Source organism: Neopsephotus bourkii, unplaced genomic scaffold (assembly GCF_033783945.1).
Source record: "Neopsephotus bourkii isolate Nb327-2 ecotype Australia unplaced genomic scaffold, CSIRO-AGI_Nbou_v1 NB_42, whole genome shotgun sequence".
Lineage (NCBI taxonomy): Eukaryota > Metazoa > Chordata > Aves > Psittaciformes > Psittacidae > Neopsephotus > Neopsephotus bourkii.
Window position 1 is genome coordinate 86,171 of NW_026900559.1, and position 16,142 is coordinate 102,312.

Below are 16,142 nucleotides of genomic sequence, written 5' to 3' on the forward strand. Positions count from 1 at the left end.
TGTTTGGCTTCAGATACAAAGAGCTTTCTGACATCCTAACACATGGTTTCCTAGCAAATACAGTGTTAGCACAGCCACGTATATTTCCAAAGAAGGCTTTCACTCATGGAAATGGTGAAAAAGAATAAATAAATATTTCCTCAAATGCAATAGACCCACAAAAGTTAATTATAGTTAATTTTTAAATCACCCTGAGTGGAATTATTGTTGCAAAATAAGAGACCTAGCAAGGACTACATTAAATTGACACAAAACTGTGTTAAATATTTTGATTTTATCTGGAAAAGTACTGAAGGACAAGGAAAAAAATTAAAAATATTTCTTCAGTCCTACTGTCTTACTACAAATAGGCTGAATACTGGAAGTGAAAACAATTGCTTTAGATTGTTTTACATTAACAGCTGTGGTTGTTGAAATAGCTACAGACATTATGCAGATCTCCCTGTTAAGGAATGACCAGTGCTCCACTGACTTTGAATCCATGCTGACTTAGACCAGCTACATACTGCATAGTGTTGGTCACATGGGAAGGCAGATGGGAGGAAAAAGAAAGGAAAACAAATTATTTTTATTTTTATTTAATAAAATTTGGCCTACAGGCTTTATGTGACTCAGTACTGAACATCTGGGATTGATCAGAGGATCACAGGCTGGAAAACAGTCATATGGCTTCTAGAAATAAACACATTCAGTTCCTCTTCCACAATTTATTTTTTTAATGACAAACTGAAACTGCCATTTTAAGTCTTTTTAATACTTGCAGCCACAGTATTTTTAACTGTTTAGTAATTTTTAGTATTACTTTTTCACATCATGGCATCAGACAACTCTTAAATTACATTTAATCCTGGACTGGCAGTAGAGTTTGGGATTGACATCCACACACACACACACACACACTCTTAATTCACTACAATTTTGCTTCAGAATCTTATGAAACAATGGTAGTCTTGCAACTTCGATTTTTATTAGTTCCTTTCCTCACAAGCACCATGGGAGTGGCACAATATGTGATGCAAGATGCAGCATTGATGAACTACATTGACCGGCGGCTCCTGTCTTTAGAGGTATGTGCTAGTTGTATAATTCTGCAATACTGCCTAACTGCAAAGAGGTCTGAAAATATATGAAGTTTCTTCTATATATATTAACATACAACAGTTTGCATGATAAACAATATAAGGGAGATAAATTTCCAGCTTTTTCAAATAAGTAAAATTATAGCTAAACCTTTAACTATCATGAATCCTAATTACCACATTAGTATTTGCTATAGGATATGATTTCATAATGTTACATTCTTATTCTGTTATCAGTTGTATTTTTTTACATCACTGAATTCAGCTAAATATGCAAATATTTATAGTACTGTCACAGTCCATCATAGGGAACAGTGTAACTGTATTGTTACCAGTAGAAGTGCTCAAGTATTAACAAAGACAGTAAGGACATTAATAGATATCAGGTATTTTTCCTTTGTACAGATGAGCACTCATGTATGATGAGCCTACCTGGAAAGAACTTTAAGACACATTTGTGTAAACTAGCAGTATATTTGCACTTCAGCTAGGAGCTGAAATAATTCCCTTAGAGCTGCAAGGCTGAAATAGACATTTGCTTTCCATTAATTATACAAAAGCACCAGTACCACCTTCTTTTTCTGCAGCAGAAAACTACCACAACTTCAAAATACCTTTTCAGTATTGGCATGCTGTAATCATACATAGTAAATTTTAAATCATTAACATGTTCTTGGCTCCTGACTTGTATTTCAGACTCCTAGAGAAGTTTTAACTTGCCTGATCTTGCATTCCCTTTTTGTACAAAGCTCTCACTGGTCTTATCACAACACAGAAAAACCAGAAGGATTAGCCTGGTATTCTGTTCCCATTGTATAGACTAAGATTTAGTTTTTCTTAGCCGCTGTAGGAATAGCTTCACATGGTAATTTCCATCCATTTAGAACCCGTTAAAAATGATATAATTCTACTTGTGGCATTTGGTGCAAGAGGCAAGAAACAAAGAACAAAAAAAAAAGGGTGAGGCAGATATTGAAGGGAACACCTGAAAGTACTTAAAATTGTAGAAAGTACAACATCCTGGAAACTTATGGTCACATATAAGTAGGTGGGGGGGGAGAGAAGGAGGGCACAACACAATGAGCACTTTTCAAAACAAACCACCACTGCCAAGTATACTTGGAAAACCTGCACAATGTACTTTTAGCGAACTGAGACGTCACCTATTCAAATACCACCTTAAATAAAACACATGAAACCTGTGCTTAAAAGACCAAATCAGAACAACCAAGTTAGGTCTACTGTGATTCTGTGTTTGGGTTTATGTATCAGTTCAATTTCCTCACCTTCTCAAAGCGGCAGTTGGGCTTCTGTTTTCAGGCCACCTATGATCTTCACAAAAGTGGCTGCTTTAGAACAGAGAAACCACTTTCCTCACCTTTAAAAACATTGATAATTTGAATCTAGGTATAAAGAAAGATCTGTTGCTGGGTTTGTTTTGTTTTTAAATACAGCAAACCTTCTCAACCTTCTCAAACAGAGGATTTTGATTTTCCATTTTAAATGAATGAAAACCAGCCACACTAGATACTCTCTTGGACAGAAGAGGTATATTTATGTGAAATGCTCACGTTTTAGATTTCCATCAGAAAAACTTTTGTGACCACTTCACCAATGGTCATACAGGAGGAGTTCTGAAAAGTTTCTGGAAAGCAGGCAGCTAGAGATCATGTGCACTTAAGTGTCTCTGGCTGTTTCCACCAGAGCACTTTTCCCACTTTAGGCAACAAAAGAAAGTATCTGGTGGTCAGTAACCACATCAAGAAAACAAGTGTGGGTTTTCTGTCCAGAGTTGTGAATGCTAATGCTAGTCTAATAGGTCCATTTCATGTAGATAAACAGAGACAGACCATCAGTTTGAAATAGATAGGGGGGCAGGGGGACTGGAAACAAATAGTGCAGTCTTTAAAGTAATCATGAATGAGGTTGTAATCATACATCAGAATATGCATGTCTATCCATGTATTTTCTTCCTGTGTTCTAACTCAAGAAGAGGCTGGAAAAATGCAACCAAGACATACTGGATTACGTGGAGGAATCCCGAGACTTTTCAAAGATGGTACTGTCACGCCTGGCACGACTGAACAGTTACAAGGCTGAGGTTAAAAGTGAAGTACAGAATTTGCTAACAAGAATTGAACGAGCACAGAGGGACATTGACTACTTTGGATCTGTCACAGTTTCTAATACATGTATAGAAGTACATGAAGACCTGGTGAAACAGCAGCTATTTGAAGAAGCAGAAACAAAAAAGAAACTTAAGCTTATGCTTAATGCAAGTAAGAATAGTCTACTTTTCAGAACTTTGATATGAATGAGCAAGTACATACATGCTGATACAGGGATAACAGATTTCCACAAAGAAAAAAGAAAAACCCACTACAAAAATAACATGGGAGAGGGAAGGAAGAAAGCACAGTTCAAACACTTATTTTGCAGATACTCTGCTGCGTATCAAAATGGTTCATTGGAAGCTGCTTTTTATTATAAAGTTATGTAAAAAGCCTCTGAAGGTACACTCCTGCAAAGTCACAGAAAAAAAGCCAGTGCATTTCCAAGTATTGCAGCTATACCAAGAAATTAATGGTGGTCTTTGTTTATTGGTGTGAGCAGGGGTCAAAAACTCAACTCAAAGGTGAACTAACAACTTAATAAAAGGACTTAATTTCTACAATCTGCATCTCTTTTACTGTCCTCCTCTGTTATTCTTTCTCTCCCTCTCTCCCCCATGTATTTTGTCATGAGAACACACTGGTTTAGCTGCAAGCAGAGCTCGGCTCGCATCTGAAAATTAAGTGTTAAGGTACTTAGCATGAAAAATATATACACAACCTATACCTTAAAAAAAAAAAGTTTTATAAGTATCTTTGCCTTGAGAAAGTTGGTTATAGATGTAAATTATATATTGCAGACATATTTGAAGTAGTCTGTTTCGTTTTCATTCAAAAGTAGCAAGAAATTAAAAATAAACAGTAAGGAATATAAACTGACTTTTTTTTTTAAAGCGGAGTGAAAGATCTTTAGCATCATTAATTCTACAGTTCTACTACCTTCAACACAATTAGATTTAATTTTACAAAGATGTTTATAACTTATAATAAAAGATTAATAAGGCGGATGGTAACAGAAGCAATCACCTATCCTGGTTCTAAGATCTAGTATTACACCACAGTTGAATGCTCTGAATATCAAGATTTCTTTTTCGATACATAGATATTTTGAACATTAGGCATTTTTTTGAGGCAGAAAAAATGTAGGATTCTTAAGCTGACTGTGGTAAGGACACTTTGAAAAATGTATCTGTACAAGTTTTAGAGGGAAAGATATTACTTTCAATTTCTCTTATTGGAAATTATTAATTTTATTGCAACATTTCATAGCAACTTTACTTTCATCAGTATTAGTCAGATGCTTGTCCTATTGATGCCAATGGTAAAACTAGTCCCTGGGCAGATTTTACAGCACGTAGAAAAAGTAGCAAGACCTAGAAAATAGCAGCTCTGTTTCTATGTTATCATATATTAGCCAGAAGTTACAATTATTTTTGCTGAGCTGTTCCAAAACTCTAGCAAAAAAATGTGGTTTAAGTCCAACTTTGTTTTTGGTTCAAGTTCACACTGACTTGAAAATAACAATCAAGTAGAATCACTGTTTTTATATGTAGTACTTGACACCTCATCCTGCTTTGGTGGGAAATGGGAAATGATCTGTGGGTTTTGTGGTATGACAAGAAACAGTGAGCTTTGGAGACATTATTGTGGAGAATGTGGAAAAAAAATAGTAAACATTTTTCCCACTGTAAATGCCTCTGTTTCTCAGTCTTCCTCCAAGCTGTTATGAAAGCCAGAGAATGAAAAATCTTCTCTCAAAAAGAGAGATGTTATTCATAGATTTCAGTTGGCAATCATGTTATCTCTCCTGCAGAGGAAAATAGTGCTAAGGCTGGCTAGGTATTTGGATTCAACAGGTTTTTAAAGTTTTTAGAGTCTACCTAATCAATAAATATTAGCTTTGGGAAAGCTTGCTCAAGGAAGGTGCATCTTAGAGTGAGAACTCTCAAGAAAAAAATCCATGCTGTAGCAGCATATCTAAATGCTTTGGTTAGAGGGTATCGGTACACACAAATGACATAAAGGTTGCTCTGTACAGGCAACTGGAATCCTGCCACTGACTTCAATAGGTTCATATCAGGCCAAACAGCGAGGCTGGTTTTGCTTTTCTTATTTCATCTACTGCCAGAACTTTCTGCCTTAAGGCTATGTTCTGTTTACTAAAATGGATGCAGTTCACTAAAGGCAATTCTTTAAACTTCAAATACTGTCTCTTGTAATTTATGAGTGCCTTTGGTATAAGAGTTTGTTAATATGCTTTGCAGTAGAATTTTTCCTGAAAAGGATGATACTGGATAAAGATCTTGGCGTCTGGATGCACAAGTTTTTGACAAATGTGGTGTTTTTTGGTCGCAAACGTCTGTTGAAAGTGCATACAAAATGTAATGAAGCCAAAACTATGACTTGCTCTCTGATGGTGCCAATTTTGTGCCTATAGCGAGCTAAACAATTATGTAAATTTACAGGCCATGCTTGTAGCATAAGAACTGATAACACACTTAACTTAAAGCCCACCTTAATGTATAGGCATTCACAATTAATTGTGATATATATGTTTGTCCTAGTTCCTCTGTTTTGCAGGTGTTGAGAAGGGGAATGGTAAGATTACCAAATGTTTTGACTTTCTCTTATAATGATATATTTTTATTTGACTTATTATTAAAAAAATAATAAAAGAGCCTAACAGACAAAAAGAGAATTCCTGAAACAAAAAAAAACTGTACACATGGGATACCAGGAAAATGGATTTTAAGTAGTATGCCTTCAATAAGAAATAAGTTTGATTGTTTTATTGCATTAAAGCAGATGTAACTTCTCTGAAGTAAAATTAAAGCCCTGACAGGAATAATCATAGAATCACTGACTATGCTCTTGCTCACTTTTCAGGTACACAAATAGAATCTTTTTTGGATAACACTGGTCTAATAGAGTAGAAAAGAACACACTATTGTAATGAAGATATGCAGTTTCCTTAAGAGGAGATGCTGAATATATTATGTAAAATTAGCTTCAACACTACTTATCATAGTCATGCTGCTGATGCCTTTACTGTTACATTAACATACATCTTATAGTAGGATTAAAAGGAAACTAAGTAATTCAAAGAAAGGATATTCTAATTATTTGTTTTCTTGTATTTGGATGTTTCTTTGCAGGTTGTGATCACATGCTTTCAGGTATTAAGTCCCTAAAGATACTTAAGAAGACTGGAGATGAGCATGGCTCTTGGATGAAAGATCCTGGCAAAAAGCATGCAAAGATCTATTTATTAAATGGTTCTGTAAATAACGTTATTTTGGAATTTGCAAATATCATGACATTCATGGAAAGCAATCATATACTAAAAGCTCGCAAAGTCACCTTGCCATTTCCCTGGCAGGGAACTGGACACATCATATATCAGGGTTTCCTGTTCTATCACAGATATGGCTCCTTAAATGAAATAATTAAATTCAATATTCAGAAAAGAAACGTAACTGATCAAATGCTATTGCCAGGGGCTGGAAGAATTCCTGTTTATCAGCTTTCATCACCTACAAAAATAGATCTTGCCATTGATGAGCAAGGGCTCTGGACAATACATGCAGAACCAGAGACTGAAGGAAACATTGTAATCACTAAAATCAACCACATAACCATGGCAGTAGAGCACACTTGGGACACATCATGCAACAGCAAGGATGCTGAAGCAGCTTTCATGATATGCAACACACTCTATGTTGTCTACAACTTTCCAAGTGGAGGCACCTCTCGCATACAATGTGTTTATGATGTTTTGGATGCTGTAAATACTTATGAAATCCCAGTATTGCATTTTCCAAAGCGTCAGGGTAGCCATTCTGCTATACATTACAATCCTAAAGAAAAACAACTCTTTGCTTGGGGTGATGGATCCCAGATCATTTATAAGCTGCACACAAAGCGAAAGGTTTAGAATCTTAAGCAACTTTTCAAGTACACTTAAAAGCTATCAGCCCCATGTCAAGGTGATCCTTAAAGTGTATTAAAATTACATTATTGCCATTTGTTACAACTTTCATCTATTTTGCATTCATTTAGGCTTTCATACCCAGTGATCTTAAACTAATGTCCAATTAATCATATGTAAGGACTCCATTAATATGAATGACATGATGATCCAACACCACATAGGTACACACACTGCCAAATCAGTCTTAAAGACTAAAGCTAATTAGAAAAAATAAAAAATAAAAAACAAACAAAAAAACAAAAGCACAGCCCCAAACCAAACAAACCAAAACACAAAAAAACCAATCCATCTCTGCTGCATTCTTTTCCAGTCAGAACTACATATTCCACTTCAGCACCATGGAAATCAAATCAGAAGTCCTTCCTGTCCAATACAAATTACTTGACAACTTTCACTACCCTGAAGCTCACTGTAAGAAGCCTTGTAAGCGTGCAAAATCACATGCTTCCAGTGAAATTATTTATAAAGATAATTTAAAAGGAGAGGTTTATTTTATTACAAAGCATAGAGGTATACATCCTCAGAAATAAGGTTTATTTCTAACATATGGTTCTTGCCCATTATATCAAGGCTATTCATTATCATTGAACACCTAGAATATTTCCATTACATTTCTACACTTTAGTTATCCATATAGCTATACAGTCCAATTTCGATCCTGCTAATACATTAGCTGCAGTTAAATATTCACTTCTGACAGCTTCAATTTATCACCTTTCTTTCTTTTTTCCGGTGTATTACTGCCTGTGTGTCAGAAGAAATGTTCCTAGAGGATATCTTCTGCATCACACACTATTTTTAAATGTTTTACATATCACTCATTCAGCATCTAGTTGTGAGGCATTTTCTCAATACTTCAAAGCATTTTTACTGCCCATAGCAGAATCCTCCTCATATGACTCCAGCAAAATACCTATACAGAAAAGGTGGCCCTGATGAGCAAAGTAGTGCATGTGAAGGCATGTTGCTGGTCATTCCTGGATTTTTAAGTAACAGATGAACTCTGAGCAAATAGAAACACATTTTTGTTTCAAAAATAAAATTAAAACCAAACAAACAAGCAAAACACCAAAACAAACAAACAAAAACCCACAAAAAAACCCTAGGCTTTTACTTGTGAAATGCAGGTTTTTGGATTTTAATGACAGCCACATCCTTGTTTAGTAACAAGAACAGAAAAATAGTGCTTGAAAGGCAACCCAGAGCTTTTTGCACAGAAAGCCCATTTTGTTCTTTATATTGAAAGAGCTGTTGCTCTGTTCAAAAGTAACTTCAGCAGAACAGCCAACCATTAGGGAATGATTCTGTAAAGTAGTTCCAGCTAAGAGTGTATGGACTGCTGAGTTGCAACAGTGCTACTCTGCTTTTAGCAAATAAACTAATTGTTTTAAGCAGCCTTAATGACTATAGCATTATTTTTGCATTGCAGAAGCCATAGAAGCACAGTTAAAGAATAGATATCCTCAGGCTGAAAGCAAGGTGTGTTGGAACTGTGCCACTATGGGTCAATGGCAGATTCAACTATCTGGCTTCCTATTCCTCACCTGTAAAATTATGTACACAGAAATACGAAACGGTATTAGCCACCTTTGGAATGCTTCGAGATCTTTTATTGCAAAAGGATGTGCAATTTTTTTAATTAATGAATAAAGCCTTTTGATGCAAATACAGATTGAGTCTCCTCTTTAGAAAAGGTATTCTTGGAATATACCATGCACCACACAATTAAACAACAAAGAAAGACAACGCTATCTTATTGTACAGAGAGGTCAATAAGAAGCCCTCAAAAGTTCAGGCAGGGCTCCTGCCAAAACTCGCTGCTCTAGAAATCCAAGCTTCAAAATGAATTAAAGGTAATGCCAACTTTTGATAAAAGGAGGAAGTTTTGTAAAGAAGAATTTCACTAGATTAATTCATACTGAAAAAACAGAAAAAGAAAAATTAAAAAGAAATAAGAATCACAAAGTTTTCTTACATCTGAAAACCGAGGTTCATATACTCTCTGATGTTCTAAGGTTATCGTGTTTCAGCATGTTCTTCCAAGGGAAACAGCTCAGGCATTTCTGGAAATGAGCAGGAGGAAATAAAACCAAACTCATAAGGAACTGAACAGGTATTGCTCACCTCAAAAAGATTTGCAGCCATTGGGTTGAGGAGCATGTCCTGCTTCAGACTGAGGCTTTGAGCCTTGCTAGTGTCAGAGATGTGGAAACCCAGCTCAACTGGATGAATGCACAAGACTTCCAAAGAACACATTCCACACCAGCTTTTTGCAAAGCAGACCAGATGGTCAAACAATCCCGAGATAATCCACAGCTCTTACCCCATCAGAAGGTACACGCCTCCTTCCCAGAGGGTGACAGAGTCAATGCTTTGACTGGGACATGCTTATGAGTATTCAGTGCCTTCTGCTAGTGCAAGGCTGGGAAGAAGTGCCATCAGAGGTTTCCCCACCATTAACTACCAGGGGAAGGAGGAGACTGGAAGAAGAAAAAGTTAGAGTAGACTAGTTGAGTTGGAAGGGACTTCCGAAGTTGCACCTAGTGCAAACTATCTGTGCCATGCTGCAGACACACATTCAATTTTTCCACCAAGTGTTCCCATGCATTGGCTGTCAGCATGTCAATACAGCAGAGCAGAAATCGGTGTGAAATTTCCATTAAAAAATAGATACTTATTTAAAACTCCATTGCAATGTCCAAGGCCAGCTGGACGGCTTTCACCTCGGCAAACTGACTCCATTCACCCTCTCCTTCAGCAGTTTCTGCAAATTGTCATTGAGGACTCCATACAGCTGGCTTCCACCTCCGATTCTTTCCCACAATACAGCAGGACCCATCAGTAAACAAGGCATACTGCTTTTCACTTTCTGACAGTTTATTATATGGTGGGGCCTCTTCAGCACGCATCACCTCCTCCTCTGGTGACATTCCAAAATCTTTGCCCTCTGGCCAGACCCTGATGACTTCTAGAATGCCTGGACGACTGGGATTTCCTATTTGAGCTCGTTGTGTAATTAGTGCAGCCCACTTACTCCATGTAGCATCAGTTGCATGATGCGCAGAGGAGACCCTGCCTTTGAACATCCAGCCTAGCACGGGCAACCGGGGTGCCAGAAGGAGCTGTGCTTCAGTGCCAATCACTTCCAAAGCAGCTCGAACCCCTTCATAGGCTGCCAGTATCTCTTTCTCAGTTGAGGTATAGCTGGCCTCAGATCCTTTGTATCTCTGACTCCAAAAGCTGAGGGGTCAATCTCGAGTCTCCCCTGGAGCTTTCTGCAAGAGGCTCCAGGAAGGATCATCCTCCCCAGCTTGGGGAGAAACTGTAATTTGGGATGTGCAGTCTCCAGAACCCCACAACACCCAAGAAAGCTTGTGTTTCTTTCCCATTAGTTGGTGGAGACATTGCTGTTATCTTCTTGATCCCATCTGTGGGGATCTGACGACATCTATCTTGCCATTTTATTCCCAAAATCTGAATCTCCTGTGGAGGTCCCTTGACCTTTGTTTTATGGCAAAACCAGCTGTCAGTAGGATTTGGATTATTTTCCTCACTTTCCCAAAAACTTCTTCCGCTGTATCACCCCACACAATAACGTCATCGATGCATTGCAGGTGTTCTGGAGCTTGCCCCAGTTCCAGTGCTGTCTGGATCACTCCATGGCAGATGCTAGGGCTGTGTTTCCACCCCTGGGGCAGTCAGTTCCAAGTGTACTGGATGCCCCTTCAAGTAAAAGCAAACTGTAGCCTGCACTCTGCTGCCAAAGGAATTGAGAAAAATGCATTGGCAATATCAATCATGGCATACCACTTGGCTGCCTTTGACTCCAGCTCATATTGAAGTTCTAGCATGTCCGGTACGGCAGCATTCAATCGGGGTGTGACTTCATTCAGGCCACGATAGTTACTGTTAGTCTCCACTCTCTGTTAGACTGTCGCACTGTCCACATGGGGCTTTTAAAGGGTGAGCGGGTCCTGCTGATCACTCCTTGGCTCTCCAGTCTACGGATCAGCTTATGGATGGGAATTAGGGGGTCTCTGTTGGTGTGATATTGCTGCCAGCACACTGTTGTGGTCACGACTGGCACTTGTTGTTCTTTGACCTTCAGCAGCCCCACAACAGAAGGATCCTCTGAGAGACCAGGCAAGGTGGACAGCTGCTTTATTTCCTCTGTCTCCAAAGCAGCAACACCAAAAGCCCATTGGTACCCTTTTGGGTCTCTGAAGTACCCTCTTCTGAGGTAGTCTACGTCAAGGATGCATGGAGTCTCTAGACCAGTCACAGTGGGGTGCTTTTGCCATTCTCTCCCAGTCAGGCTGATTTCAGCCTCCAGTATAGTCAACTCTTGGGATCCTCCTGTCACTCCAGAAATATAAATGGGTTCCACTCCTTGACAGCTCGATGGCATCAGGGTACACTGTGCACCAGTATCTACTAGAGCCTTATACTTCTGTGGGACTGATGTGCCAGGCCATCTGATCCACACAGTCCAGTAAATCCGATTGTTCCCTACCTCCACCTGGCTGGAGCCAGGGCCCCTCTAATAATGATCACAATACTGGTCACTTATGTCTTGTATAAAAGGGTTAGTCCTCTTTATCACAAGAGCTGGAGTAAAATCAGCTCTTCCACTCCATCTGAGAACCTGCCCACCAGAGACTGAAGCCACAGTTTTCATGGGATGAACATCCTTGATCTTTGTTCTCCTCTTCAAGTCACACACCCATTCCTCCAGAGCTGAGGTAGGTTTTCCACCCCACTTCCTCATGTCTTCTCAGTGATCCTGCAGGTAAAACCATAGGGTGACCTGTGGCATGTATGTCCTATATCTTCTCCCTCAAGTAGTAGGATGCCTTTTGTTAATAGCTGAGATGTGTGTTGGTCCATGTGGGGAGCTGGATAGATCAGATAGATTGTCTCTCAATCGTTTGAACTCCTGGGACAGCTTTTCCACAGCTGAAATGCTGGAAGGGGTGAGACTGTCTTTGAACTCTCGGAGTTGACAAATCACTTCATCCACTATTGGTGGTGCTACATCATGCCAGGTTATTGATGCCAGTGAGTGGGCATATGATGATAGTGCATCCCATATAAATTTCCACCACGTGGGTCGTGTATATTCAACTTCATCTGGATCTATGGGTGCATTCCCAGCATCCAGCCTGTGAGAGATCATCTCTACAATGGCTGATTCCCTCAGAGACTGGATGCTGTTCTCTATTGTGGTCCAGTTGGCCGAATGACTCATAACATCGTCCTCGTAGGGAAACCTTTCCTTCACAGTTGCCAAGAGCCACCTCCAAAGGCTGAGGGACTGTTTCTCTTTTGCAATTGCTGTGTCATTCCCCCTTCCACAGCAAGTGATCCCAGCTGCTTGGTTTCCGTACCTTCGAGTTCGTGATCATCAGCCCCATTGTCCCAGCATCAGAGCAACCAGGTGATGATGTGCTCCCGTGGATGATGGGTAAAATCTTTTTGCACTTTCCATAGCTCTGTTGAGGTCTGGGGTTGAGAAGTCACCTCTTCATCCTCTTCCTCTGATCCACGTAATAACAACTCTAGTTCAGATGCTGTCCCATAGAGTAAGTACACTGGTTCTTCATCTTTCTTCACTGTAAGGGTTGCTTTTTGTGCCTCTTTTTGCTTTTCCCCTTGTGTACAGGGGCAACCAATATTGGCACAAATTGATCCTTTGGTTTAGCTGCAGTGACTGGCACTGTGGTTGGAGTGGCTGCAGTACCTGTGGTTGGAGTGGCTGCAGTATCTGTTGTTGGGCTTGGGAGCTGAGTAGCATCAGCATCTGCACTGTCTGTTGCTGTTGGGGTTTGGGTAGCTGCTGTACTTGTCACTGGGGTTGGTGTAGCTGCTGGGCTTGGATTTGGAGTGGCTCCACTGTCTGTTGTGGTCAGAGTTTAAGTATCTGCTCTACTTGTCACTGGGGGTGGTGTAGTTGCTCTACTTGGAGTTGGCGTAGCTGCTTTGTCTGTTGCTTTGCCATCGGATCCAGAGACATCTTTTTCCCTTTGAAGATGCTGGATAGTGTTGAACAGGACTCTGCAGGCACAGGCCAAGCCCCAGCACGTTGCCATGATTTGTCCCTCTCTGGTATGGATCAGGATGACAACACACCTCATTGAAGTGTTCTATCAGTTTTTCTGGATTTTGTGCTTGTTCAGTGAAGTTCCAAAGCACTTGAGGGGCCCACTGGCCTGGATACTTGCCCATACTGTCCCACAACCCCTGCCACTCATGGCTGCCCAGCCTTGGGAAAACCTCCTGGTCCTCCTATGTCATCATCTAAACCCAGACAAGGCCCAAACCTGACTCTGCTTAACTTTTGAGGTCAGACAAAATGGTCATGGATAAAACACAGTCTGTATGTGTGCCAACATGTTGATACCCATCACAATCAGCAGGCAGGTCTCAAGGGTACTCAAAGACCATTCAAAACCTTTAGAAACTCTTAAATGATTCTGCAGATAGTCTGGTGGGGGAGCTGGGAAGGTAAGTGAATGTCTCCTTCATAGGCTGACCACCTGAGGAGGGAAAAAAAGATGTGCAATTGCTAAATACTTCCATTATATACTTCAAAAGGTATAGAGGTGATGACCACACTGGGAACACAAACCAGATCAGATTCAGGATCAATGAGTCTATTGTACTGATGCAAAGGGTTAACCGATGTACAGGGGGGTTAAGGTTAAGCCGTTTGCTTAACAATGTTACTGTTTGCTCATACTTACTCAACAAATACATGCTTAACACTTATGCTTGCCAGAACAGAGTGGGAGGACCAAGGCTATTGATAGGAGGAAGGAACAGTAACTCCTGTTCTCTGGACCCCTAAACTGACTGAAATCAGCTTTGCGGTTTGGACAGTGACTAAATCACCAGGAAACATGTGAGACTAGAGATGTAAAGTTCAGGGAAGACTCATTTACTTCATCTTGAGACCCCCACCCATGACCACCAGAAGACCCTACACAAGCAAGGACCTTTTACCTCATTTTAATATGAAACTGGGATATGTCATGAATATGTATAGGCATGTTGTGTAACCTCATGAATATGTAATAGTTTAGAGGATACATATGAAAGAGAACAATGCTGAGGTGCACATGCCTTTGGAGGAGCTACCCCCCCTGTGCACCTCAGCACTGAATAAAAGCATACCTACAACTTTAATGAGTTGTGGAGTCTACCCATGTATCAGTATCACAAGTCATTACCACAAAGTACAGCGAAACAAGAACCTTAGCCCAAGGACCCAGCCAATAAACCCTAACACAGCAAATACTGGCTGTAAGTAAGGTACAACATGCTGAAACTGAGATCAAGAGCAACAACTGAGAGCCAATAAATCAGCATTGTGACGAGTGACTGTTAATCCGAAACAATGAATGCTTATCACAAATACCATTAGACATACTCCGGTCAGATCTGTCATTATCTCAACTCTTTAGCCCACAATGGGCTCCACGAAGAACTGTCGTGGTTTAAGCCCAGCCGCTAACTCAGAACCACGCAGCCGTTCACTCACTCTCCCCACTTCTTCCTCCCCCCCACTCCCAGAGGGATGGGGAGGAGAATGAAAAGAATGTAACTCTCATGGGTTGAGATAAGAACAGTCCAGTAACAAAGGTATAACACAAATCACTACTGCTACCACCAATGATAATAATGATAAGGGAAATAACAAGGGAAGAGAATACAACCGCTCACCACCCGCCGACCAATATCCAGCCCGACGCAAGCAGCAATTGCTCCCTTCTGGGTATCTCCCCACAGTTTATATATTGGGCATGACATGCTGTGGTACGGTATATCTCTTTGGTTAGCTTGGTTCAGGTGTCCCGTCTCTGCTTCCTCCCAGCTTCCCCTCCTCCCTTGCAGAGCATGAGGCTCACAAAGTCCTTGGTCAGAGTAAGCATTACTGAGTAACAACTAAAAACATCGGTGTTAGAGAGCTGTTCCGAGGCCGAAAGTCAAAACCACAGCACTGCACCAGCTACTAAGAAGGAGAAAAAATGACTGCTACTGCTGAACCCAGGACAGCTTCTCATACCAATCTTTGAGACAATGGACAGTGGCGTATGATTTTGGATCATTCTCTCACAAGGTCCCTTTGTGCGGTCTGGAAGGTAGAGTTTTGACAGGAATGGGGAGTTCTTGAAAGCAACTTTAATCAGCCATATAGATGCACATGGAATGCATTATGGCCTTTTGGTATGTGCCACAAGCCTCTGCACTTTGTAGTGCCCCAGAGCTCTCTGTTTGCCCTCTGAATCCCTCAGTCCACATTTCTGGGTTGCCCTTAGACTTCTGTGTGCCTTTCTGCATACCCAGGGCTGTGTATTTATGTGGCATTTTGTCACAAAGTTTCCTGCATTTACTCTCTTTTCTCTTAAATATAGCTTTTTCCCTTTTGTGCATCCCAGGCCTCTCTCTTTAATTTCCAGCAAACTGCTCTCAGGAGACAGGACATGCCTCTACTACCTAACCTTTGGTAGCCCCAGTCTTGGAGGTTAATGGTGGTGGTAAGGGCTTCAGCTGTGGGCATTGTACCAGCTGCATCTGAGCTTGGGAGTGAAGGACTGTGCTGATCACAGAAGCCATGTGCTGGATCGGGCTGTGCTACTCATGGTTGTTGTGTTAGGGTAAGTCTGGGACAAGCACTGCCAGCAGGAATCAAGACTGTGGCTGAAACTACAGACAAGGTGAAGAAGAGTCCACTTTTGGGGCTGGAGGTCCTGCACATGCAGGGCATCCCAGCAACTGAGAATATCCAAGACAGTGTAGCACATGGTGAGTAAGCCCACGCATGCACCAGAACAGCACCTAGGGAGACCCGCATTGGGGCAGGAGGAGGATGCAGCACTGTAGTGCTAGTAGGGGAAGGTGGTGCACTAGGACAGTACAGATGTCACACACAGGCATGCAGGGGTGTCCAAGCACTGGGAG

The 16,142-nt window shown here is 40.7% G+C and overlaps 1 protein-coding gene across 1 annotated transcript; it reads left to right on the top strand.

The window, feature by feature from the left end:
• Nucleotides 1-490: 490 nt before the first annotated feature.
• On the top strand, nucleotides 491-7,420 carry OLFML1 (olfactomedin like 1). The gene is made up of 3 exons (XM_061346792.1): nucleotides 491-1,067; nucleotides 3,070-3,358; nucleotides 6,346-7,420. Exons 1-3 carry the CDS (start codon nucleotides 942-944, stop codon nucleotides 7,122-7,124), a joined length of 1,194 nt encoding a protein of 397 aa, XP_061202776.1. The 5' UTR covers nucleotides 491-941; the 3' UTR covers nucleotides 7,125-7,420.
• Nucleotides 7,421-16,142: the final 8,722 nt, after the last annotated feature.

Excerpts from the sequence above, each read along its gene's own strand:
- OLFML1 (XM_061346792.1), top strand. The coding sequence starts at position 942 with ATGGTAGTCTTGCAACTTCGATTTTTATTAGTTCCTTTCCTCACAAGC. Across the intron at positions 1,068-3,069 it reads GGCGGCTCCTGTCTTTAGAG|AAGAGGCTGGAAAAATGCAA; the intron begins GTATGTGCTAGT and ends TTCTAACTCAAG. Across the intron at positions 3,359-6,345 it reads TAAGCTTATGCTTAATGCAA|GTTGTGATCACATGCTTTCA; the intron begins GTAAGAATAGTC and ends GTTTCTTTGCAG.